General features: G+C 48.1%; 1 protein-coding gene across 8 annotated transcripts; it reads right to left on the reverse strand.

The window, feature by feature from the left end:
* Positions 1 to 223: 223 nt before the first annotated feature.
* CFAP96 (cilia and flagella associated protein 96) lies at positions 224 to 27,378 on the reverse strand. 8 transcript variants are annotated; one of them, XM_061571499.1, is made up of 10 exons: positions 27,298 to 27,378; positions 26,729 to 26,793; positions 24,441 to 24,571; positions 22,564 to 22,679; positions 20,907 to 21,126; positions 19,602 to 19,739; positions 18,163 to 18,238; positions 11,211 to 11,390; positions 4,501 to 4,688; positions 224 to 1,020 (listed from the first exon to the last, which is right to left on the reverse strand). In XM_061571499.1, the coding sequence occupies exons 4-10, from the start codon at positions 22,658 to 22,660 to the stop codon at positions 969 to 971; spliced, it is 951 nt and encodes a 316-aa protein (XP_061427483.1). In that variant the 5' UTR covers positions 22,661 to 22,679; positions 24,441 to 24,571; positions 26,729 to 26,793; positions 27,298 to 27,378; the 3' UTR covers positions 224 to 968. The 8 variants fall into 8 exon arrangements, with proteins under 8 accessions (XP_061427483.1, XP_061427485.1, XP_061427481.1 ...); XM_061571501.1 differs by lacking the exon at positions 27,298 to 27,378 and adding an exon at positions 27,148 to 27,231; XM_061571497.1 differs by lacking the exon at positions 27,298 to 27,378 and adding an exon at positions 26,195 to 26,268 and having other exon boundaries at positions 26,729 to 26,746.
* Positions 27,379 to 27,759: the final 381 nt, after the last annotated feature.

Genomic DNA, 27,759 nt, shown 5'->3' on the forward strand with positions numbered 1-27,759 from the left:
ACTTAGCTTTGCCGGACCCATTCATGCCTCTCTAATCCTAACCGGGGCCCCTCGGAACACAACACCCTCCCCTTCTCCAGGCCAAACATGCCAACAACTTCTATTTCTCTCTCTCGAGGCTAATTATTTGTAATTAAAGCAGTTTGTATGATAAACTGTAATTCAACACGTCCAGGATTCAACAAAAGTTTTTTTTAAACGCGCACACCAGGCAAAGACTATGAATTGTACTTGCCAGTGTAATTTACGAAAAAAAACAAGATATTTGTATTTTTATTTTATTCTGTGTAAGTTATTAAATATCCACCTCGTGTTAGTGATTGAATTATTTTGTATCTTCCACCTTTGTGCTATCGTGTTTAATTTCCAAGGGATAAATGTGCATACGACTTACTTTGTGAACGTGAGAACAAATTGCTAAGTTAAAGCCTACTTGAAAAAATGGCACGATGCAGTGGTTCAGGCGCCCCCCACCACTTACAAGACTGGACAGGATCAACTGTACTTGCCAATGTGAGACACAACACTGGGAGGAAGCAAGAGGAGGGGAAAGACATGCGTGCAGATTGATGCAGGATGAAGATAGCTGAGAGGAAGGATTGAGAGCGAGTGAAGCGGTGGTACCGGCGAGCGAAAGAGAACCATGGCGGAAATTAGTTTGGGCCCCATCATCGATGACGAGTAGATAGAAGGGACGGACAAAGATGCATTGCATTTCCAAAAATGATCTTTTATGGATCGTGTGTATGTAAAGCAACAAGACGTGCCCTTGTGTGCACGCAGCACGGTCTCGGTGTTTGCTGTTGAAGTGCGAAGTTGGGGGGGTCAACTGGGTCATTGCCTCGGCTTCGGGTGCCGCCCTGCTGTTCCGCCGGACCCCCGCTGCCTCGTGCCCTGCGCGAAGATTAGAGAGCGGCAGGTCCAAGACTTCCGCTGCCAGCGCCCCGTGACGACACTCGGTGGGGATTTCAGTAAGCCATCACCCGCTGCACCAGATTGCAGTTCTGCCTGTTAATGGATCTGCAGAAGAGAGCGATGGGGTGGGGAGCACAACACGACAACAACCCGACATGAGACGGTGCCGTCTGAGCCCCACGGCATGAGATCTAAAACTAGAAGCGCTATGTTTATTTTACTAGGTAAGGCCCACTGAGCTACGTAGCTCTTTTTCAGAAGTGACCTGGCTATCACAAACAATAGCTCAACAAAGTGGATTGTCACGTGAACATTTATAGCAGCCAAATACTCAAATGCATATTTCTAAATATTGAGGGAAAAGACCAGAGGACCCAGAGAAAATTCCATGCGACCACGGAGAGAGACACATGCACACTCTAAATATACAGGTGTCAGGGTCGAGATCGAACCCACAAGGAAGTTAACATCTCGCCACTGTGGTGCCCAGATCAACAAGGATGAGAATGGAAGAGCCACTCAACTCAACTGTTGGCAGAAAGTAACTTTTTGCCGGGGATAATTTTTTTTTACCAATTTGTCCAACTTCAGAGGAGCCACTGACTTTTCTCAGGTCAGAGTGCCGAGCTTGCACCACTAAGATTCTGTGCTTAGATCCAGGAAAGTTGCCTGTGATTAAACCAGGGTTTTTACGTGTAGTGGGTTGATGGCCTGAGCCCAGTCACCATATTAATTTGGTTCTGCATTTAATTTGGCTGAATTCCAGCTCCTGCTAATTCGGTGTATCGGTGACTGAAATGCGACAAACACCACTCTGCAGAAGAGTAGGTGGGGAAGTTCTACCCCTTAACCAAATACTATTTGAAGGGATCTCAGAGGTAGCTCTGTCATACCCACTTCCATGGGCTGTTATCTAACACGAAGGGTTGTGTTACTGTGCGAGAGATGAAAACGGATTCGTCTTAGGACGTGACGTCGTTAACCCAACCGGAATAACATTAGGGGAACAAAAATATACGTAAAAAATATATACAAATTTGCAGAGTTGACTTCTGGTTAATTAAAATAAATAAGTCAATGAGGTGGGCAAGGCTGGCAAGGCAACAGCAGCGAGCGCTGCCTGACATTCCGACGGGAGCGGCGGCTGCCAAGAGAGCGGGAGCCTGCTCCGTGCCACGCGAGCCTGGGAAAGGCAGAAGAGAGTCTCTCGCGCTCACGCGGGGGGACCGAATAAACAACCACCGTGGCGGCACATTCCAGCGCCACGCTGGGGGGGGGGGGGGCTGGGCACGCGCACACGCGCATGCACCCTCGAGTCGTAACGTCATTAATCACGGGGACTATAGCAACAAGAATACACTCGGACAGTCAAAACTAAAAAAATACACAATCTCAAAAGAAACCACCCCCCCCCCCCCCCCCATTCTATACCAGTGCCGCTATTATCGTCGCAGCTATTGTTGCCGACCGTAGGGCAACGGGGAGGGGGGGGCGGGAGGGGGGGCGGTTGGAGGAGGGGGGAGGGGCAGGGGAGGACTTTCATTGAATGGGAAAAAAAGAGCCCGTGGCTAAAAATTAAAGCGCATGCCCCTGTCGTTTCTAAGGGTCGGAATTAGAGTGACAACGGGATGAGCAGCAATCATGGAGTTGGGGGTGGGTGACGAGGGGAGTGTCCCGCCCAAGGTGGGGGTGGGGGGGATGGCGGTGCCATTGCCAAGCGCTGCGAGCTCACGGCCTGGGCGCAATGGCACGCGGCAAATTAAAAGCCGTGGACCGCCCTCAGGTGTGGCCCTCGGCATGCTCGTCAGTTGGCCAGTGCTTGCCAGGCCACCGCCGACGAGTATTAATCACAGATGACAAGCATCCGTTTGCTTTATTTGATCGACACTATCATCGGTCCCCTGGCGCTTGCCCGAGGCCTCCCAAGCTGTTGCTCCATCTCACGCTGCTGTGATGCAACAATCCGTCAAGTGGCCGTGCATTTGGCCACTTTCACCGCTCCATCTCCGCGATGGATGGGTCTCTTTTTTGCCTCCATTGGCTGCCACTCCGTCATTCGCCTCGGACATCGATCATAATCCCCATCCAGCGACGTGTCCTGCACTTTTCCTAAACTTTGCCTCAATTGCTCTTTTCATCCGCCAGAATGTACCGTGACGGGGTAAGGTGTGGGGTTTCACAACATTGTTATTCATAACTGCACAAACCCAGTGACACTTTAATACATTATAAAACTACTATTAACTATTTTTCATCTTACCAGGTAAGGCCCACTGAGCTTTATAGCTCTTTTTTTAAAAGCGACCTGGCCACAAATGATATGGCTTATCGCATGGATATTTATAGCAGCCAAATACTTTAAACGCATGTTTCTAAATGTGGAGGGAAAAACCGGAGGGCCCAGAGAAAAATCCACGGGACCAGAGACACGCAAACTCCAAATATACAGGCGTCAAGTTCGAACCCACGACCTCCTGTATACCAGGCAAGGTAGTTAACATCTCCTAGCCACCGTGGCGGCAATTCACAAGCGCTATCGTGCATTCATTGTGAGCGATAGCTGAGCCAGCCCTTCGCCAATGCGATCAAGTATGGTCAATCAACCCCCAACAACCAACAACGGCAGTGGAGCTGACAAAAGGGGTGATGTACGTTGTTATAAAAGGCACAAAGAGCACAGCTGGGGGAATGAGTGACGATGTCAACTTTTCAACCCAGAACCATCAGGCAACTCCCCGCCACCACCCTGCGGGCATCACAGGGCCTCCCGCTCTGCTTGATTGAGCGAGAGATTACCTGTGGGGCTGGAGCTACGTAAACAATTTAAAGGCACTCCGCTTCTTATTCTCCCCGCCACCCCCTCTCAACGAAAGCGATGACGCCAGACTTACTTAAACTCAAGTGGACGATAAGAGTCTTAAAGGGAAGAATACATTAAACATCGTGTCGGCAAAGAACGCGGTTCAGATTTGTTTTGCGTGCACTTGCCGATCACCCTCAAGACTGTGCCCCGAACACGACAAGGCTCGTTTTGCACAAGTCTTGAGTTTGTTGTCCTTTGCCCGCACCAGCGATTAGCACGATTGGCTACGTGCGGTGCGAAAGAAGTTCAACATGCATACATACAAGTCGTCGCAATTAATGGTGCGCGGTGGCACGGTGGTTAGTGCACGGCGCCACGAGCCCAATGAACCTGCGACCTACGCGAGTTTGATTCCTACCCACGGCTAACACCAGTGGCGAGCAACATCTGAACCAGTCCTGGAGCTCCGTCCTCCGACCTTCACAAATCCACAATGGCCAGTGTGGTTAGGTGAGGTATGGTCAAACAACTGTAGGATTCTTAGGGCTCAAAGTTATTTCTCGAAGCTCGCAGAGTGAAACTGAGAGGCATACTCGGGATACTGAAAATTCAACATTAATGCCAAAAGCTCACAAAGCTAATATCATGAGTGGCAACGCCGCGGGAAAACCATCGAGTCGACGATAAAATCCAAAAGCAAATGTAACGAGAGCAGGAACAAGTCTCCCCTCGAGCCATTGTCTGCAAGTGCTGCTTGCCCGCCCACCACCGGCCATCTTTACTTGATGATGTTGGCATCCATGATGCTCCGGACCGGCGTGCTCTTGGGGCCGGGTGACGGGCGGAACACGTGGCCCCCTCCTTTGGTGCCGCCGCTGCCCCCCGCGAGGGCCGATGCTCGCTTGACGATGTATGCGTCCTCCGAGTGCGATGGGTACGAGTCGAACGTGCCTGCCTTCATGCCGCCCATCTGCCGAAAACATGAGGGGTTGCGCAAACGGGATGTGTTTCGTGGAGAGCGTTAATGTCGCGGTTAGCGCATTGTACGACAAATCAGAATATTTATTTGGACCGGAGCAATCTGATGAGCGATAAAGCTCTTTCACGCAGATTTCCAGTCAGGGCGGGTAAGAACGTTGCAACAACAAATAATACAAAACACGATAGGAGGGCAAAGTACAAGAAAGGTAAACAAATCACCCAAACATATACAAATAAAACTAGACCATCCCCATCCTGCCAGGCAAAGCTCACTGAAGTATTAACTTCTTTTTCAGAAGCAACCTGGCCACAAATGATAGCTCAACAAAGTGGCTTATCATGTGGAAATTTATTGCAAAAAAGTTATCTAAATAACCTCAATGCACGAGACCCAAGTTCGTTCCCCGCTCACGGCCACGAACACCAGTAATGATTATCTGAACTGATCTTGGACCTCCCCATGGCCGACTCAACCTCTAATGAGTACCTGGTGTGGTGTGTACAGATTTTTGTTAATTATCTACTTGTACGCACAGGTGACAGCACAGTAAGTGGGTTGTTGACCTATCCATACTGAATTATGTGAGTTATCTACTTACGTGAAATGGCTTTCTTATGGCTGCTCCAGTTTGTCTTATGCATGAAGGATATTTATTTAGGGCACCTCAGGCCTTTGTGAGGCTCACCCAGTTCTCAGGGCTAGGGCAAACTGTCCCACTATTCTATGGCCCTGTGAATTTGCCAACCATCCCAATCCAGGACCATTCCCGAATTAGTCATGAGGTTCAGTGAAATGTATTTTGTTTTACATAATTCAACACAAATATTGATCGGTGCTGTACAAGCTTTCGAATTTTGCAGCAAGGGAGTTTATTTTCCCAATGAAAACTTGCAATGGCCGTGTATTTGCTCCGGATACACGGCCCAGGGTAGAGGGTGGGCAGGGAGAAGATGTGACATCAGTGCGACGCACGAACCCGTCTCAATTCTGTGAGATGCGGGTGACGCCATCACGCAGATTTGTGCAGTAACGTTACCCGCGTGCCAGCCAGCCAGCAATACTTTTTTCTAATATAGTGTAAAAAATATCTTACCTATAAATGTCATTTTTTGTCTGTCTGTCTGTGTCTGTGGACGAAACTTGCGAAGGATTTGGCTCGCAAACCTTGGGGTTTATGTTGAAAAAAAGTATCCAGGTACCACGCCATAAGACCCCATGGTGACTTATGCCCCCACTGAAGACAAACATCCGTGGAAGGATGCAGGCAAGGCCGATGAGTCAGATGCCTTCTATGACCTCCTGTCACAGGTGCTAGCTAAAGTGGCCCCTCGGGATAGAGTCATCTTGTTGGGTGACTTCAATGCCCGAGTTGGTCATGATGCTGGCACCCGGTCTCTAGTGATTGGAATGCATGGGCCAGATCAGCTCAATAACAACAGCAGGAGGCTGCTAGATTTTTGTGCAGCCCGTGGGCTTGTAATTACCAACACGCTGTTCCAGCATCGGCGCATCCACACAACATCATGGATGCATGCCGGGTCCAAGCAAGAACATCTGCTGGACTACATAGTGACGGAACAGCGGATGCCGGCCCATGTCCTTGACACCAGGACCTACCGTGGAGCTGATCTGCCCACTGACCATCGACTTGTCATCTGTAAGTAGTGCCTGCCATTCTTCCACTCCAGTGGTGGGTGTACACCCAGGACCCCATTCAAACCCTTAGTGGCATGGTCTCAGCTAGCTGATGAAAGTTGCAAGCGAGAATTTCATCATTGCTTGCGGCTGGGGTTGGCATCGTCCCCCACTCCTGATGTTGAGGGGAAATGGGCGAGGTTTAGGACTGTGGCTCATGCAGCTGCAATGGCTGCTTTGGGTGCATGGTCCAGACCTCCCCAGAGACCGTGGCTGACAGAGGAGGTGTTCAGGATGGTTGAGAAAAAGCGACAAGCCCACTCTCATCGGCTACAGCATCCCACGTCGGAGAATGAGGAGGCTTACTGCAGCCTTCGCTCGGAGGTTCGGAGAGCCATGAGGCACTGCAAGGATGGGTGGTGGTCGCGGGTTGCTGAGGAGATGGAGTCTGCCTCAATGGCCCACGACCACAAATCCTTATTTAATTCCATAAAAAAAGTAACCTGCAGCGCCACACCTATTACCATCATTAGGGGAAAAAACGGTGATCCAATCTCCGACCTCCAGCAACTGGTTTGCAGATTTGCTGAGCATTTCTGTGAGGTCCTGGGGGAGGGGAAATCCCTCAGCCAGGAAAACATTGTGGCACAAAGTGGGGATGACCCTGCTGAGGCTGCGGTGCCTCAAATATTGGAAGAGGAAGTCACCCCCTGTGAGTGGCTGGCTGAGGTGCCATCTGTTGAGGAAGTACTGAAGGCGATCCAGAGTCTGAGACCAGGAAAGGCACTGGGCAGAGATGATCTCCCAAGCGAAATGCTGAGGGAAGGTGGCGTTTGTGCACAAACTGCCCTACATGACATCATAACAGTCTGGGCCACTGGATGGGTTCCACAGGTTTGGAAGGATGCCCTGGTGGTCCCCCTCTTTAAGAAGGGGGACCGCACAGACTGTAACAATTACAGGGGCATCTCACTCCTCAGTGTGCCAGGAAAGGTCCTGGCAAGGATTATTCAACCTCGCCTTGTTAGGCATGCTGAGGAGAGGCTTGCGGAGCCCCAATGCGGTTTCAGGAAAGGGCGGTCCTGCACAGATGCCATATTTTCTGTCCGTCTACTACAGCAGAGGTGTAGGGAAGTCCAACAAGATCGACATCTCTGCTTTATTGACCTGGTCAAGGCCTATGATACCATACTCTTAGGTTTTTTCGGTAAGTCCTATGATACCATTAGTAGGCCTGGGCTCTGGGTTGTTCTTCGTGCTTTCGGAGTCCCTGACCCTCTGCTCACGCTCATTAAGGACCTTCATGATGGTGAGCGGGCCCGGGTAAAACTACGTGGCCGGGAGTCAGAGCCATTCCCTGTACACCTTGGGGTGCGACAGGGATGTCCTCTGGCTCCAACATTATTTAACATCTATTTTGACCACGTAGTTTGTGAAGCCTTCAATAGCTGTACTGGAGGAATTTCCATTTGGTACAGATATAATGGGAGGCTGATCGATGCCCGGGTGCGGTCAAGAGATGGCTCCCTATTGCTCAAACACGTTATGTATGCCGATGATCTGGTAATTGCTGCTCTCTCAGTGGAGGAGTTAGAGACACTGCTGCTGAAACTGGAACGTTCCACTAAGACAGGGGTCGGCAACCAAAATAACAAGAAGAGCCATTTCTTTCCAATTCGGTACAAAATTCAGTATTTCAAGAGCCGCAATGCATCTGAGTACATACTGTACATATCGTCAAGAAGCAGCCCGTAAAGAGCCGCATGCGGCTCCGGAGCCGTAGGTTGCCGACCCCTGCACTAAGAGGTGGGGCCTTACCATCAGCCCCACCAAAACTAAGCACCTGCCTGGGTATTTTGTACCATCGGACACTCCACCCCCACAACTGCCAATCGGTGATGGGGCAGTTGTGGAGAGAGTGGAGAGTTTCCCATACCTGGGCAGTGTGAATCAGTCGAGCGGCACTATCTTTTCATCGGTTGCGTAACGCTGTGTGGAAGCTACCTGGTCTCTCGCTCCACACGAAGCTTCAGGTCTTCTCGGTCACAGTCATTCCCTCCCTTCTCTACGCTTGCGAAACGTGGACCCCCCTAATGGAGCATCTTCGCCGGTTAGAAACATTTAGTGTGGCCTGCCTACGATCCATCCTGGGTTAACCAGGCTGGATTGTGTGAGGAGCTCACAAATCCTTGAAAGATCGGGGCAAAGTCCCATCGGTGAGCTCCTCCGGCAGGCAAGGCTGCGTTGGCTGGGTCATGTAGCCCGCATGCCCAGCCACCGCATGCCTAAACAGCTTTTGTTCGGCCGGATCGAGGGGGCTAAACGGGCGTGGCACGGGCTAGAGAAGAGATGGAGTGATGTGGTACAGGAGGACGTGGAGCTGAGTGGACTTGCCGATGACTGGTACCAGCGGTGTCAAGATCGGCCTTGGTGGAGGAGGCTCGGGAAGGACGCTACTGGGCAGTTGGAGGCAGTCGCCCTCCAACAACAACGGAGGGTAGAAGAGCGACGCTCACAACAATGAGCGGAGCGCCGGGTGACTAAAGCACAGCAAGTTGGCACAGTAGGGGGCATAGGTGGTGCATCAGCCAGTCATCTCAGTCATCTCAGTCAGTCGACCCGTGGCACCTGGGTCTGCCCCATGACCTCCTGCCAGCGGGCGTTCGACACTTCATGTGGCCTCAAGGTGCACATGGCCTGGCACAAGCATCGTGGTGACGTCACCGCCACTTAATGGCGAATGGCGGTTGTTGTTGTGTGTAAGTCTATGTGTGTGTGAGTCGTTTTGTATGTAAATCCATGTGTGTGTGTCTAAAGTCGATGTCTGTGTGTGTGAGTCCATATGTGTGTGTAAGTCGAAGTGTTTGTTTGTGTGTGGGTCATTGTCTGTGTGTAAGTCGATGTGTATGTGTGTCTTTTTCGCCCAGGCAACGCCGGGTACTTCCTGCTTGTATATCTATAAATAGGCCCGATGTTTGAGCTGCTTACTAAGCACGCGAATCAATTCACGTGTGAATGTTCAACTAAATAACCCCGTAAGAGTGGCACAACAACAAAAACGGATTCTGACTGGCGCAGACACAACCCCCCCTGCCCTGAAAAAAAAAAGACTTTACCCACACCCCCGAATATCCTGAACATCACAGCGGCTGTGAGAAAATGAGTCTAAAACGATTCTCAGAGACGCGGCAAAGTCAACGCGGCTTAGTGGCTCCGAGCGCGTGATTTCTGTTGGAGCCGATGTTGGTCCAGCAAATCCCGATCGAGCCACCCTCTCGCATGATGTAGCACAACCGCCCGATGGATCGCAGATTAAAGCAGAATTTCTGCCTAACTACAGTTCACGATTACAGTCATGACATAAGCTTTCGCGAAATTAACCACGTTAATTGCTGCCAAATTGAGCCGTGTTCTTGCTTTTTTTATGCATTTTTATCGATAAGTTGCCTTGTTGAAGCTTGACAGGTCTATTGTACTACTTCTTCCCGCAGATGAAGTAACATTTTAACTTTTTGCCACTGTAATATTTTCTCCCTTTTATGAAGTCTAAATCAAGGGAGGTATCACAGTCATTGTCGTGGTAAAGTATGGTCGAGTGTAAAGTATGGGCATACTGTGGGGCACCCCTCATCCGTCAGTGAATTGGCAAAGGGCTGCACCCATACTTCACTGCAGTGGAGCTACGTCACCGCAATTGAGTGCTGCCCTATTACCGAGAGCTACGGATCGCCCCAAGACTTAAAGAGATACAGATTAGTGAGATGAATGAGAGATAAGAGAGAGAGAGATGAGAAACCTGGAGACAAGAAAGAGGCACAGATAAGTGCTCGCATATGCCCACGTCATGACGTCACGATGCAATGCGACGTCATCACGCCTGTGCGTGCGTGACGTGTGACACAGCTTGTCAGCATACGTGCCAATTTTATTCGCCAGAAATGTAATTGAAGACCAATGCACGATGCAATTTTCAACCACTGGCCTACCGAGTTTGCACCGAGCTGCTGTTGTGTCAGTGGATGGGAGAGGCTGGGGGGGGGGGCGAGAGCCGATAATTGCTTCTCAACGAGACACTCAATTGTTGTCCTTGTTGAGGCACTGTGTGCCAAAGGTGTTTGATGGCATGGGAACTGTGGCCCGCTGTTTGCCCGCCGCAAACAGCACGTCAACGTTAAAGTGGGCCCTGCCAAAGGCTTGCTGGCTCTCCATTTCGAGTCGTGCAGGACGGGAGAAAAAAAAGATCATTGTCACAATTATCACCGCCGGTGCCGTCGTGAGCATCGTTGAAGCTACCGGTGAGCGCTCGCCGTGTTCCTCGCATCGGAGTAAAATACGGGCTGTCAGTACAAAAATACATATTGCATAAAGCCTCATTGAGCACTGCAGTAGAAACATCAACTGTTATGTGGTTTTTTAGGCCATGTTATTAACAAATGTGTTTAGAGTTTTCATTGACTAAGAGTCTTGGAACTAGGCGAGGCTCCCCTGGGTGCCGCGGTGGCGAGATGTTAAGTCTCTCGCCTGGTATGCAGGAGGCAGTGGGTTCATCCCAACTTTGACGCCTGTATATTTGGAGTTTGCATGTTCTCTCTCCCTGCGGTTATGTGGATGTTTCTCTGGGTCCTCCGGTTTTCCCCCCCACATTTGGAAACAATTCGTTTAAGAGTATTTGGCTGCTATAAATTTCCTCATGATAAGCCATTTAGTTGAGCTTTCATTTGCAGACCAGGTCGCTTCTGAAAAAGAGCTACATAGCTCAATAGGCTTTACCTGGTAAAATAAAAAGTTCAAATTTAGTTTTATTATCGCAGGGAGCGAAAGCATGACACTCTCAGCTGGATGCCTCTGCCGTAACGGAGGCGGCCGCTCTCTGACCTTCTTGGCTGGAGAGCTGGGCTTGAAGGCCTTCTCCGAGGACTTGGTGGCGCGGGGCGGGTGGGCCGTGCGGGCGGGCCGGTCCGAGCGGTACGGGTTCACGTCGAAGATGTCCAGGGGGTGCAGGTTGAGGCGGAAGGGAGCCCCCTTCACCATCTTCTTGTGAGTCTCCATCTCCTTCTGTAGGCGAGAGACAAAACGCCGCCAGGTGTTCGATTCTCCTCATCAGTGTCTGTGTTTTTTTTATACCACACATGTGTAGTACCTGGTAGCAGGTGCCGATTGAAAACTTTCCTCTTTGGGCACACGGATGCCTGAGTGCCACCTCAGCCTTACATACTGCCACATACTTACATACACAGCTTTCAGCGATCTCACACACTTAGAATAACACGTGTGTAAAAAAAAGAAAGCAGGCAGTTCATTCTGTCACTTGGAAGGAATATCTTGACGTTTCAGTCGACGGACCTTTAATAAGATTGTGACTTTGCCCGTGACGTTAACTGCTGATGCATGAACACGCATGGCAGCCCGACACCTTTGCAGCAGCTTTAACAGCTCAACGTGGACATTTTAAAGTTGTTGACGGCTTTATCGCCGCGACGTTTAATCGAATCCATATTAATCGACGAGTGCCCAGCCATTCCCGACATCGAGTACAAAGCGTTGGCCGGTTAATTCGGGTTGAAACATAGTTGTCCACTTTCGACGCTTTCTTTGTTAATACAAGCAGAGGAGGTCTAAGTAAATTCCCAATGGGGGGGGGAGGAGGGGAAGACAAAGATGTCAGTGTTCTATCTACAGGGCTTCATTGGGCCACTGACACCATTATTTTCTCTCTCTCTCTCCCCCTATTTAAACAGAGGCTCTTATTTTTACTGAATGTGCCAGGAAGGCTTAAGAGGGCACTTCCACTCCAATGCCATTGTGCACCTCGATCTTCCAAAGTCTGGTCCCATGACCGGGGAACACACAGGTGTGGAATCTGAAGGTAGGAGACCTCGAAAATCCTTGGATTCCCGACGCCATGTTCTCAAAACAACAAAAAAGAGTCAAGCTACGGCTGATTTTAAATGATACCCCTAATAGTTTTTTTTGGGTTAGATCACGTAAATAGAAATGTGTCGTTAAACCCACCACCACCCGACACAGCAAAATAGTAAAGTTTGTCATGTAAACAAAATGTTATTATTAGTTCAGCACGACGATGTGCTCGAGAGTAAACCCACAACGTCTACAATTACTCTCCAACACACCCGTGGGCTGAACAAGTAATGAATTGGCACATTTAGTTTATGTGATAAACCCTACTAATTCGCTGTCGGGTGGTGGCGGGTTTCACGACACATTCATATTTACACAATCTAACCCAAAAACCTCGATAATGGATATTGGTGAACAGATTTTGCACAGACAGTCCAGGACACGCGTGTGCAGTTTAACATAACTCTGAGGTTAAAGCATCCAGTACTGTTCCACGATTATCCTTTGAAGGATATCTTTAAAAAAATATGACAACCCACAATCTGGAAGTGCCTATGAATAGTTTCGTCCATCTATTTATCTCTGTATCTGTGTGTCTTTTGTCTCTTTGTCTGTGTCCGCATCGTTCTCTATATATGCCTCTGTGCCTGTCTGTCTCTCTGTGCCTCTCGTTGGCAACGTCTTTTTTTTGTTGAGTCTAGAAGTGGCTGCAAAATGTGAATTGTTGAGTTTGTTTTGCGGCCATCTCTCCTGCTGTGTTTGTCTCACCTGATGACGATTGCTTGTGTTGCGATGGAAACGTCGTGATCTATAAATTTTCTATCTACGTGACTTTACCAAAAGAACAAAAGAGTATGGATTCCTACAGTCACGAAAGCTTCAAATGAAGATTGAATAATGTGTTCCAATTAAGCTAGAATACCTTGGTTATCTTTTAAAAATATATATTTGTGGCGTAAATGGGTTTTTTTCTCTCTAGGACATGGCTCAGCTATACCTGGCTTAGAGATGGCGTGGTGGTGGTGGTGCACGCCTGGCTTAGAGATGGCGTGGTGGTGGTGGTGGTGCACGCCTGTGATCCACCCACCCGGAGGCAGGGTGGGTGTTGCATCTGCATTACATTGAATAACAATTCCTTTCCCGGTAGTTTTTAATGGGTTCTTAAGATTCAGTGCTCAGACGATGTGAATGCATGGCTGTTTTAAGCCCTACCTTAGTTAATAAGATTACAGCAGTGATGGCGGTGGTAGCTAAATGATTGGAACCACGTCCGAGTACGACCATCGCGGAGATGGAGCAACGAAATGAGCTCGCGTGCGGGTGCTAGGTGGATTGTTATGTTGCAGAACCCGTAAAAAGATGGCAACAGCTTGGGGTGACCTTCATCCAGCAGTGGATTAATCACAGATGTTGATAATGATACTTTATTTGTTTTGATGCTGTATGACCGTTGCAATTTGTACTTTTCTACTTTCCTAGGTGTCCCTTGAAAAAGACTCAATAGACTTTCACCTCGTTGTAAGTAGATAAATGGTCACATATGCATGAGACACCTACCGAGACAGTACATAATTAGGTTGCTTACCGTCTGCAAAGAACTACTCTGAAAATCTCCCCAGTGGGCCTAGCGAGTTAAACATAGCCACGACATCACCTTTGCAAAGGTCACGAATGCGCGCTCACTCACTCACTCGCACGGTTGGTGGGAGGATCTTTCTCCTGCAAAGCGAGCAAACCAGGTGCGCCATTAAGAGTAACCAAGAGATAATGTCCCCTTCTTCGGCAATTGCCATGCTAAAGTGCGCAGGCTGAATATGAACAGCTACGAGACTGGGTTGTCTTTCGAGACTCAGCGCGTGGGTTATTTTTGGCCCAGGTGGCCATTAAAGTAATTGGCGAGGTAATTGTTCTCCATTTTAGCATACCATTAGAGTTCGCATGTCAAAGCTCTTTTCAAGATAAACGTAGCTCAGATGCGTTGACTCGTAATTATTTGACGGGTGAGGCTGCGTAGTTTATTTAAAGAGTGGTGATCATTTGTTGTGATGCGTTTAAAAGAGAGAGTCTTTTAAGAATGTGTGTTTTAGTTATTGACTCGTCTTTTAGATACCAGCATTACCGACTCAACTGCGCAACTCGTCAAAATAGTGACGACTACTCTCCGATGTGTTCGGGGTTGGACCGTGCGTTGTTCGGCACGGTGTCCGACATTTGTTGTTGTATTTAGTTTGCTGTCGCCCTTCCGCTGCGCCTCCGATCAGCACGGCTGGCTACGTACGGTGCGAAGGAAGTTCAACGTACGTGTTGACATTGGGAGCTTCTTTAAGAGCTAAGAAGGAGCTTCCAGCACGTGCGTGGAAACGTCGGACACCGTACCCAACAACACGTGGTACCACCCGACAACACAATCACAGGGCTACATCAGACAACGGCAAATGCCTACGAAGTATTCACGGTAACAGCAAAACCAAAAGAGCGAGAGATGATACCAACGTTCACCAAGTACTGCACTTTCATGGTGACGTTTTTCCTCTCAAGAGGTTGATTGGTTTTACCGGTGTTTTCAACAGTAGCCTTGTTCGATATTGGAATGGTGTCCCAGGCAGTACAAGAATCATTGATAAAATATTTATGCTTGATTTGATTATTTCTTCTTCTTAATTGAATGTTGTTTTTCGATTTAAAGCTTTCGTGACTGCAGGGATTCATCTTCTTGGTTCTTTCGGTAAAGTCACGTAAAAAGGAAATAATAAAATAATAAAAATAAAACATAATATAATTGTTATTACTTTATTATTTCCCTTCCACGTGACTTTACCGAAAGAACGAAGAAGATGAATGTTGTTTATTTACTCTTCAATTGTGCATTCTTAAATATAAGTCAGTTACGATCCAAGTCTGCCTCTCCCCGGTTACCTGGGTGAATAGCTGGCTATGTCTTCATCCAATCCTGGCCAGTTGGATCAAAACTCAATTCATGCAATATAATGACGATGCAGAGTGTGCAATCGCACTGGCTGAATCAAGTGTATTACTGTCGTCGTTACATGCAGGACAAAGTAACACGCAATAGCGCTTCTCCATGGTGTACCGGCCGCTTTCTCTGACGAAAGTGCCATCGTGTGACGTATAAACTTCGTAAACATGTTCTAATGGATCAGCGATTGTGATTGAGTTGCCTCATCTCCTCACATCTCAGAAGCTAAGCAAGGGGTGAGCCTGGATAGCCCTTCAACCAAGATGCTCGCCCGGTTGTTGTATGTGGCTGTGGCACTGTGCTGTGTGGTGGTCCCCACAGGGTGCTGAAGCAAGATCTAAAACTAAAAACTAGTTTTTATTTTACCAGTGAAGGCTCACTGAGCTATATAGCCTTTTTCAGAAGTGACCTGGCCACAAATGATAGCTCAACGAAGTTATCACGTGGAAATGTATAGCGACCAAATACTCTAAATGCATGTGTTTAAATGTGCAGGGAAATACTGGAGGACCCGGAGAAAAATCCACTCGACCTTGGGGAGAACTTGGAAATTCCAAAACAAACCAGGCATCATGGTCGAGATCGAAACCACGACCTCCTGCATACCAGGTGAGGGAGTTAACATTTTCCCACCACGGCACTCTTATAATAGTTGTATTGTATGTCTTATGCTTTAGTATACAGTAGATCTATGCCACCACGGCGATGCTACCTGCCTTCATAAAACCATCCACATTAACCAGCGTGGTGGGGTATGGTCAAATGTGCCCCTGGGGAGGCCCTCATCCAGCAGTGGACTGGCAAAAGGGCGGTACATGTACATATAGAAGTACACAGCACAAGTAAACGCACATATACAATATTTCCAGCTTTCATTTGCGGCGAAACGTCCTACAAATATTGTCAATAATTTGCGAGCTTTTTAACACTCCACTGGTTTTATTCATAAACCACATCAATTGGCATTTGTGCATGCGTGGCAACTTTGTTTTATTGGCTCGGCTGGGTGTTGGAGGGTTATAATACCAAAAAAGAACACTGACATTATACAGGCACGATCTGACCTGAAATAATTAGGAATCGATTTTTTTTCAGCATTTTCTTCCACACCAGCACCAAACCTCCTATCTCTCTCTTCCTGCTGCTTTTCATTTGAAGCACTGCACACAGTGTTGCCCATGGTAACAATCCCCAGGCGAGTTTGCCCCACTGATGGCTACCCAACCACCCTCATTGTCACGTGCGGCAGTGCACACATGCGAAGGTCTCCTCCTTGTGGGGAGTGACGCCTGCGTCCGTACCCAAGTGCGACTGCTGCAGCTGCGCGGCAGTTCGCGGCACTGTGCAACGAAACCCGGCAACCCGAGTTCGATTCCCGATCACGACTGATAGCAGTGGCGATTATCTGAACTGGTCCAGGGGCCTTCCCTAGGTCGACCCGGCCTTGAGTACCTGGTGCGGTGCGTAAACATTAGCAGTGGGACGACAAAGGTGGACCTGCGTGGTGTTGGACACCCACCCCCTCGTGTGCCGTGCCGGCCTTCGTAGGTGCTACTCGCTAACAGCACTTGTCCCAACAGTCTGTTAAAGGCTGCTGCAGCAAGTAACGATGCATTGATATGCGAGTTGAATTGATGGCTGCAATCCCGACACACATGCTCGAATTGTAGGTATGAGAATCAGTAATTCTCTACTTTTGCAAAGTAGATGCTAAAATCACATTTAGGCTCATAGTGTGAACAAAATGGCACAAATGAGACAAACTAAAAAAATATTCATTCCACGCGATAAGCAACTTCGTTGAGCTCTCATCTGTGGCCAGGTCGCTTCTGAAAGATAGCTACATAGCTCAGTAGGCCTTACCTGCTACAATTAAAATAGGTTAATAGTTGAGTTTAACTGTTCAAGTTACAAACGGGAGAAGTTAAAGAGAAGAGAACATCAGCACGATAGAGTACTGATTTCAGAGAATGAGCTTTTCCAGATTCGTGATCGAAGGTCGTGTTCTCTGGATTATAAGAGGCACTCATTCCCCTGTATTTCAAAGCACAAAGTTGGGCAGGTAGTTGTGTGCCTGAGATCAGACTGTTATAACGTTATTGAAAACGTGCACAAGCTTAGGGTGTATCGTACTTTCTGTAGCATCTTATAACTTAACTATTCTTATTTTTACTCTACTCTTTGGGTCTTTCTTAGTTATTTTTATTTTACCAGATGAGGCCCACTAAGCTATAGAGCTCTTTTTCAGAAGCGACCTGGCTACAAATGATAGCCCAATTAAGTGGCTCATCGTGTGGAAATTTATAGCAGCCAAATACTCTAAATAATATGGAGAATATGGTAGTCAAGCAATTGTGATGAAACAATTTTCATTGTCTCATCACCATGCAGGTCTTTAGCATTTGTTTTAAAGTACAATGTATGGATTACCCTCATCAACATGGCTCAATTCCAGGAGGCACACATCAGCGAGTGCCCGCACACAAACTGTACCTTGGCTTGTATCACCGAGTGTTCCGTGGGTTTCGTCACATCTGGGTAATGAATGAACGGCTGGTAAATTTCCATACGATTCTCAATACAGGAGCAAGAATACTGAAAACAACTTTGACCTCCAGATTAATGTTTAAACAATCGGTGCCGCGACTGACGAAGCACCACTGTTGCATAGAAACACATGGCCGAGGGTTTGTTATTAGAATGCGTTTTATTTGGAAAATTATTTTCTAACGAGCGTGTGAGCCGAATGTACTTGTTCAGTGCTTGCCTTATGAGACTATGCTGAACCTCTTACAACAGCAGGTCGCTCACCTGCGTCTGACAAATCAATTGGGATATTCATTAAAAAGAGGTTTGTAACGTATCGTTATAAGCTCTCAGCCATGTGTGACATGTGCACTTTGGAAGAACCCAGAGCCAGAATTTGTTGTCCAGTTGGAGCCAGAGTTCACCTACAGGGTAACGTTTGTTACCGATTACTTAATTGCTTACCCTGCGGATCTCTTTTGCGCGGTCGTACGGGTCCGGCATATATGGAGGCAGGGATCCAATCATCACCTGGGGGTACCTGTCACCAAAAAACGAACATTTACATTCTACAGAGACACCTTCAAGAAATGGCCTATGACCAAATGTATGTATGTTAAACTTCTTTCGCACCCTACGTAGCCAACCGTACTAATCACTTGAAATGTGCCTGCTTTCATCAGATCTTAAAAACGAAGCAGGTTTGAGCCTGGCTAGTGCTTGGCAAGACAACCAACGTGAATAGCAGGTCGTTATACGCTACGGGGCTCTGCTGTGGGCAGCAGAGGGCAGTGCAGCAAAATAATTGGACTATTCTTCGGGTCTTTCGGTAAAGTCACGTAGATAGGTTCAAAATTTATAAAAAAAAGAAACAAAAAATCACGACGTTTCGATCGCAGCACAAGCGACCGTCTTCAGGTGGAAAAAAGGGGGGTAAACTCCTCAAGGCAAGCTGTCTTTCAAGGTTTAAGATGGGCGCAGCCCAAGTGTCAGAGTGAAGTGGGCGGGGGCAGGTGCCCTGGGGCCAGCACACCGCACTTGTGCCCAACAAGTGTGTGTTTTACTTCCCACATTAACATCACCATCTCCACTTGTTTTGGCCGCAGGGCACCTGTACCCCGCCTACTTCAATCTGAATTCCTGCAGTCACGAAAGCTTTTAAGTCAAAATTGTACTGTACTTCTATGCTCCCCGCCTTGGCCAATCCGCATCGACCAGCATGGTGATGTGTGGTCGAATAACCCCTACCACACCACATGCACGATGTGGATTGACAAAAAGGCTGTGCCTGTTCACAAAGGCTGTACGTGTACACAACGGGTCAGTTTGTTAGCAAAGAGGTCAGTGTGTTTGTTACTTAGCCAAGCCGTCACAAACTCAACTATTTGAGTGTTGCAGTCGTTTGGCAATTTTTCCTTACCATCTGAATGTCTCACGGACATTAAAGCCGCAGTCACATCACCATACGTGAGAGCAAACCACCTCGAGTGTAAACATAACAGATCAACTCCCGAATGTTTAAGTAGCCACAAAGCTACAATCACCAAAAAGTCCACCTGAAGAGGCTTTCAATCACCAAGACTTAAAATTATCATGAATAAAAAAAACCTCATCGCCAGGCAGCATTATGCATATCCGCCTGTGCTGTCCGCCGAAGTTCCCTCCACCTTCTTCTACCTGTCACCACCTTCTCCGCTCTTATTACTGTTACATCCCAAGTCTCTGTATACGATGTATTCCCTTCTACTCCTAGTCCTAGGTCTTCCGTCTTCCTCTTTTCAATATTCCAGAAAAGACAAATTAAAGAACATTCAGGGTATTTAAACAATACCTTACTGAGAGACGATGAGGTGCAACACATAAAACAACATTCTGGTTTCAACTGCCCACTTGTCCATCCGTACCCATATCCAGTTCCTTTCTTCGGTGGGTTCGTGACAAAGTTCCTCCCCGGCGCGCTGTATGGCTTCTTGGAGAGCTGGGCTGGACTCAAGGCTGGGATCGGGCCACCCAGCGTGCCGTAGTAACTGCCCAGCCCAGACCTGTGCACACAGCGTAGGTTGCAAAATAACATCAACGATACTCTTTGGTTCTTTCGGTAAAGTCACGTAGGTAGAAAAATAAAATAATATATCACGACGTTTCGATCGCAACACAAGTGGTCAGGTTATCATATAACCTTGTTGTAACAGCTCTCTCGCTGGTTCAGCAGTTCCACTGCTGGGTTTTTTTTTCCGCCTGAGGACGACCGCTTGTGTTGCGATCGAAACGTCGTGATATGTTATTTTTTATTTTATTTTTCTACCTACGTGACTTTACCGAAAAAACCAAAGAGTATGGATTCCTGCAGTCACGAAAGCTTCAAATCAAGATTGAACATCAACGATATCGTAACGGCACATTTGCCACATTTTTTTTACATTTACCACATTGGTTAAATGTCAGCTGACCGTCTTGACACTGGTGGGACAGAGCTCTGACATCGTTATAATTGTTAAGGTGTTTACTTTGTTTGACACAGGGTTACTCTGAAAATAAGTGACTGTTAGCCTCCACGGGGTCTCATGTCAGAATCTGTATTAATCCTGGAGAAATCCGATGAGCTGCAAAGCTCTTTTCACAGATGTCCAGTCAGGGTGCGGTGTCAGTTACAACAATACAAAAAAAAACAATAGGAGTGTAAAGTATAGGTAAGGTAAGCAAATCACTAAAATAAATACGTAGAAATAGATAAAGTATATAAGTTCAAATTGCATAAGTACACCAATTCCTAAGCTTGGGCAAGGCAGTAAAACAACAGTAAAAGCAGTTGCAGATCACACTAAGACAACACACAGTCTCTCAATAAAAATATGGTAAAATATAAATTATATGATTCTAATTGTTTACATTTTCGTTACACATAAAATTCGTACGAGTATTTTGAGCTCCCAGAACTACCCAGTCGTTCACATGAACTAAACAACGGCATGACATCACCAGAAGAATAAACATATGCAGTAGTGTGACACGGTTGTCAGAAGTGATAAATAACGAACTCTGTTCCCTGTCGAATTTCACCCCCTCTTCATAGCCCAGGTGCCTGGGCTCCTCTGGCCCATGAGCCCCAGTGCAGTTGCCAGGCCTGCACATTCAACAGCTGCGCCACCGAGCGCACGGTTATATTCCAGCTCTACGGCCCACGTTGCCTCGACCGCCCAGAGACTCACGGTTTCTTGGGGCAGCTGCTCGGCAGCAGGGCCTTCCCCAGGTTCTTCTTGGCCTCCTGCAGGCGCCGCTGGCGGCGGATCTTGATGGGGTCGCTGTAGGCCTCGCCCTGCATGACGCGTGTGAACCCTTGCGAGAAGTACCCGGCCGGGAGCGCCGAGCGCGACTTGGGTCCCTCCGTCAGCATCTGGCGGCCGTGGTTGGCCGCCGCGTTGAACGCCTCTGTTGGGCACGCAGCAGGGGCCCACCGCCCGCATCAACCACCGCGAATAGGCACCACTGCGACATTGGAGGAATGGGTAGCACACTGGACGTGTGACCCAGAGGTTGCTGGTTTGATTCGAATTCCCAGCGTGGCAGTTGAAACAATGGAGCAAGTTTTCCCCCCCCCCCCACCACCTCTGTCCACCCAGCAGTATACATGAGTTCGCTGCAGTGAGTTTATTGGCACGTCGCGTGTGGTGGGGTAAAGTGTGGGTACTCCCATCTCTTCCAAGAAGTCTGGCCATAATGGAAGAGTACGCTAAATACGCTCTAGAGAGGCTCTAGAGCTCCCTTTCGTGAAGGCCTTTCCACCAGCAGTGGTGTGAGCAATTAATTACCGGGCTGCATCTTCACCTGATGGAGTGTCTTTTTGGTTACATGGGAGGAAACCGGAGTGCCCAGAGGAAATCCACACACCTGGAAGGGTACCTAACAAGGGTCAGAAATCTACTTGCTGTACTGCCATTCACTCGAAATCTCGAAGCCATGCAGGAAGGTGCCTAATGCGCATAATAATCTCTGCACGATTCCACTAACCCCAGCTATAGAGCAGTGCTGGTTGGTAGCGTTACACCACCACCACGCCTGGCCTTTTGAGTGTCTAATTCACTTCGCTCTGAACCTGGATATATCTTTGTTTGATTCCCAGCTGTGGCCAACATTATCCCTCTCAGACCCCCCACTACCCGACTTCAACAACCTTCACTCACCATTACGATCGTTGTGTGGTTAGTGTGGCCAAGTAACAATCCCCATGATGCACAGCGTGCGGAGGCCCTCATCCAGCAGTGCACTCACAAAAAGGGTTGTGTGTGTGTGTATGCATGCAAGTACCAAAGAAAGGTCGTGTTGTTAAAGAGTGCAGAAGCCATCATACGGGCGAAGAGAGAAAATGAGACAAAGGAGAGAGAGAGGCCACAGGGAGAGATGAGTCAACTCAAGGGAACAGCAGAAACGAGGCGCTGGCAATGCGAAGTTTTTTGTAATTTCCCACAACTTTTATCCCAATGCCATGTATGTATGTTGAACTTCTTTTGCACTGTATGTAGCCAATCATGCTAATCGGAGGTGTGGGAGAAGGACAACAAACTAAACACAAATAGCAATTCTCTATATTTAACAGTGCATAGCTCCAGTGGCTTCCTAATATCGAAAGGGGAAGGGCGTTCCAGACGACCGCTGAAACACATCTGAAAGCGCGCGATGTGGTGACCGCCTTTGTTCGATGGCCAGCCAAAAGCCGCTGTTGCCAGGATGACCACCGGAGTTCGCGTGACGGTGGTTTATGCTCCTTGACGAGATCAGCGAGGTGTCGTGGTTCATTTGTGGCAAGCACATGTGTGAGTAATGAGTGTGACCTTCTGTGATGTGAGTGAGCGAGCGAGTGGCACGCACTGTTGAAGCTGGACTTGTATTTGTCGCCGATGCTGATGTATCCCAGCTCGCTGAAGAGCCCCACACGCTCCATGTCTGTTTTACCGTCGCTCGGCATGGCTGGGCTGTGTGCGACCCTTGTAGCCACGCGCACAAACACACGCAATATAAACACACACAAGCATACACATATACATGGTACAGTTAATATATTTACAAAGGTCTCCCCCTGCAGCTTTATCATTAACCAGCGTGGACTATCGTCACATAATCCTCACAACCCGTTCAGCTTGGGGAGGCGCTCATCCAGCAGTGGATTGACAGAAGGGCTGCACGTGTACGTACTGACGTACATGCCGTAAATACACAATGCAACTGTGCAACACGAAGCTGAGAGTATCACAGATCCCCAGGTATTACTGAGCAGCGGTCAATGGTTGAGGTTAAACCTGCACTTACCTTCTATATGCCGCACAAGAGGGAATTCCAAAGGACAGCAAGTAGAGCACGACAATATCTACACTTTAGCTGCAGCTGCTGTAGCGGTGCTCACATTTTAAACGTGACAGCATCGGGGAAGTTAAGTTTCCACTGCCGTGGTGGTAGTTGTAACAATAGGTCTGCCGTGTTGTGGCTCTGTTGCCTTGGTAGCAGCATTGGGTGGTAATAAGTTCCATAGCAAAGGCATGATTGGCATACCTTAATACACACACACTCGCATGTAAAGAGTACTGTCTACAATGCACATGGCCTTGTCAATCCATTGATGGACGTAGGCCTTACGGGGGGTTTTGTTTCACCATACTTCACCATGCTGGTCAGTGCCAGTCGGTGGAGGGGGCCACTGATGTCAGCCACGGCCGGTAATCAAACTCTCACGTTGCCGGGTTCATAGCACGCGGGGCGCGCGCGCTAACCACTCCACCGACCACTTCACCCACACAAGTACTGCACTGAAGTATGTGTGCCTCTTTGATTCAGATGCTCTTAGCAGGCAAGAGCTGCTGTCCGCCACAAATCTGGCTGTCCTGCCTGATGATGCTAGTTGTAATAACTGGCGAAACGTCGTACTCAGATTGTAAATGTTGTGGATTTACTCTCCAACACACCGGTGTGCTGTACTGTACTAGTAACGAATTGGCATGTTCCGTTTACGCGACAAACCCCTTACTAGTTGGCTACATCGGGTGGCGGCGGGTTTAACGACAAATTTCTATTTATGCGATCTAACCCCAAAAAAACCCCTATATTAAGGCAAGAGCTAAATAGGACAATATTTATTTGGAAGTGACTTCTGCAACCGGATTTTCTGTTTATATCCAATGATAGACAAGGTGAAATTTATATCACAGACCTTCCTCGGGTTTCACTGTCTTCGCGAAATGAAGGGATGCCACTTGTTTCGTTTTCATGAATGATTAACGGGTTATGGTTTGGGGTTATTGTTAGGGTTTATGGTTAGGTGTTAGTCAGGGTTCAGGGCTTAGGTGTCACTGTCATGGTTCAGAGGTTAGAGTCAGGTGTCACACTTAAGATTTCGGGATATGGTTCAGGGTTTGTAGTTAGGGGTCTGGGTGTAGGGTTTGGAGTTACAGTTATGGTTCAGGATTAGGGGTATGGGTTTAGGTTCGGTTTAGATTCGTCCCAAATCTGTGGGAATAGTAGTCTAAGTTTACTTATGTTACAAATGGAGTAAACAGCTGTTAAGTCTTCATTGGTTGTCACTTGTTGATCCAGGCCACCTTTCAAATATAGACTTGAAGTATCATAGAGATGGTGTCGTTGAAGTATCAATGAGCTTTTAGCTGGTGAAATCAAGCCTATTGATAAATCAAGTTCCTTCTGTACAACCCAAGTGAGACAAACATCAAAACAGTGCCTATTGAACGTGTAGCCACCTGCTGTAGTTGTTGGTATTAGACGTTAAGATGCGGCTACGCTCGCGATGCCAGTCCAACACCACCTCTTGTTAAAACCTCCAGTCGATGAGAGGTTGCTCCTTCTCCACTGCTGCCAGTGTGTAACCACACTGCAAGATACATATACACCACATCTGTTAAAATCCAGGCACAAGACTTTCTTCTCCGCCGCCGGTCTTCGTCTGCACCTTCGGGACGTAAAATCCCTTCGGCTCATGCCTCCCGATCAAGATATCGAAATCATCTCAAGCCTCCCGTACACCGCGTGACTTGCATGTGGTCTCCCACCACTCTGAGCCTATCCACAACCCTCTCTGAAAACACACTCCGTGTTCAGCTGGTGGCCCTTATGTTGAGTAGTAGACGGAGGTACTCGGAGACGGAGGTGAGTAAGGGGCTTCCGCCAGGGTTTATTAACACGTATCACTATCCCTGGTTCCCTCTTTACCCCTTCTACTATCCCCGTTCCTCCAGTGACCCCGCTTACGTCACGGGGTCTCCCTTAAATACCCTCTGAGGCGAGACGTCACGTGCACTGCCCAGCGCGTGCGACCCCGCGTCCCGTGATGTCACCGCACCGGACAGCGCACACGACGCCACCACTCTCCTCTACTCCTCTACACTTATATAAGCCTCTTCCTCCCTATGCTCACCTTTCGTTTCCTTTCACATGATTTCCCATCCGAGCTCTCCTCTCTTCCCCCCTTTTCCATACGTTATCTGGATTGATAACTTTTAAGTCGAGATTGAAAACTCATTTCTTGAGAACTGCCTTTTGCGTTTAGTTTTGCTGCCCCCCTCCCGCACATCCGATTAGCACGGTTGGCTACGTGCGGTGCGAATGGAGTTCAACACACACACACAGTATTACCCTGCTCCTCTTCGTGTGCTGTGCCACAGGTAACAAAAAATGCGTCTCCAGAAAAATAAAAATGCGCGTTATCGTATAACCATATGAATTGATGATACGGTAATACTACATACTTCGTCTTAGGTTTAACACGTAGGCTTTCGCGACCAATATCATCCATTACAGATGTTTTTTTTGTTAGATCGCGTAAATATATAAATGTGCAAGAGCGCAGAAGCAGTAAGACTTCTCCACAAATCTGGCTGTTGCCTGATGAAGCTAGTTGTAATTACTGGTGAAACGTCGTACTCGGATTGTAAATGTTGTGGCTTGGCTCTCCAACACACCGGTTAGTGCTGTACTAGTATACTACACTATACACTACACTAGTGCTGTACTAGTACACTACACTATACACTACTATACACTACACTATACACTAGTGCTGTACTAGTGACGAATTGGCACGTTCTGTGTCGGGTGGTGGCGGGTTTTAACGACACATTTATATATTTACGCGATCTAACCCAAAAAAACCAAAGCCTTAAGAATCGATAACATTAGATAAGTCAATGCATCATTATTTCATATACTCCATCCAATAATATATGCTAATTTAAAGTATGTTACGGTAATAATGGAACCTTTTACTGATGTTTCCTATTCCAGTAATGTATTAAATAATAGGAATAACTGTCAGCCTTTTGTCAATAAACTTCTGGATATAAAATGTTTTCCCTTGTGATGGGACTTAAAATAAAATTGTATTTCATACCTACGTGGCTTTACCGAAAGAACCAGAGTATGGATTCCTGCAGTCGCGAAAGCTTCAAATCAAGCGAGGAGACTGAATGTTGTCCTGTAACGATGGAGACATCCTCACCGTGCCTTGTTCTTGTTGTCCCCGAGTGACCGTTCCTGACCGTTTCTTGTGCGAGGTTGCGTGAGGTTGGGAAACTGAATAAAGTGTTGCAAATAAACACCCCAACAATTGTGCCTGAATAATGATTAAGTTTTCATCGCTGCATTTTACCCGCTACGACGCGTAATATTGTGGCTCAGAAACACAAGACACTGGATAATAAGCATGTCACAAACGCGCGAAGCTGTTGCGCGCCTTGGATTACGCTCGAAAGAGACGATGGGGACCACGTGAATTGTAGAGCAAGTTGGAGAGACTTCGTGTTTGACCGCTTATTGATGACTTTGGCAGGACACGGCTAAAAGGGACGATGGCCGGTGGTCGAGACCAAATGACGGGAGTTTCTAGCCAAAGGTGAAGAGAGAACGCGGCCGAGATGACATCCGCCGCGGAGATGGAGCGATGCAATGGGGCGCGTGAGCACGTGCTCAGACTGTAGCATCATCGCAAGGGCGGCTCGCACGCCTCGTCAACCTGTTGTCGTCGGTGCCCTACCTTATTGCAGACCAATTCAGCACGTATTGGTCACCCCGTGCCCCTTATACATCTCAACCTTCATCCTACAAAGTCCCATCACAAGCGAGAAACACAAATAGACAACACATTGTGTTCGCCCGTATTGAAACGGCTGCACGCCGCATGGACCTGCAAACTCAATTCACTTGCACAAGAACACGGGTTAGACCGTATGGGTTGACAGGTATGATGGGCTGGGTAGGCAGGGTAGACTGTGACTTATGACTGTATTCCAAGTCTCCCTTGAAAAAGATACAGTACTTGGTATCGTATTGCCGTTGTCCCGTTCGCTTTTTGGCGTTCTCCGCCATAGAGGAGGCTGTCTCTTGTGTAGGCCAATCAGTTCCAACAGCAATGCATACAGATCTTTATCGACCGAGTTCGTTTGCATGTTTTACCATAAGCATGTGTCACAAACACAGACTTGATGCCTTCCAATAGATGTCCATTCGATGTTTAAGCATCTTAACGCCTGTTTATTGCAGCAAAGGGTATAACGCCTATGCTTTTATGTATATAAAGTACGTAGAGTATAAATCTTCACTTACAGCTTTCGTGACTGCAGGAATTAATATTCCTTGGGTCTTTCGGCAAAGCCACGTAGAGAGCGGCTTTACCGAAAGACCCAAATAGTAAGTTGAGTAGTATTCCCAACGCACGTGCACGTTGGTGGGACACGTGCACGTTGGTGGGACGCGTGCACGTTGGTGGGACGCGTGCACGTTGGTGGGACGCGTGCACGTTGGTGGGACGCGTGCACGTTGGTGGGACGCGTGCACGTTGGTGGGACGCGTGCACGTTGGTGGGACGCGTGCACGTTGGTGGGACGCGTGCACGTTGGTGGGACGCGTGCACGTTGGTGGGACGCGTGCACGTTGGTGGGACGCGTGCTGGGGGTTGGCGAGCGCGTTCCGAACCTCCACACTCACCACGTGCTCACACACATTCCGAAACGCCAGCGGTTCCCAAAATGCGCTTCGCGGAGCCCCCCCTCCCCCCCGGTGGCTCGC

This window comes from Lethenteron reissneri, chromosome 47 (genome assembly GCF_015708825.2).
Source record: "Lethenteron reissneri isolate LAM-NWPU_2019-01 chromosome 47, ASM1570882v1, whole genome shotgun sequence".
Taxonomy (NCBI): Eukaryota; Metazoa; Chordata; class Hyperoartia; order Petromyzontiformes; family Petromyzontidae; genus Lethenteron; species Lethenteron reissneri.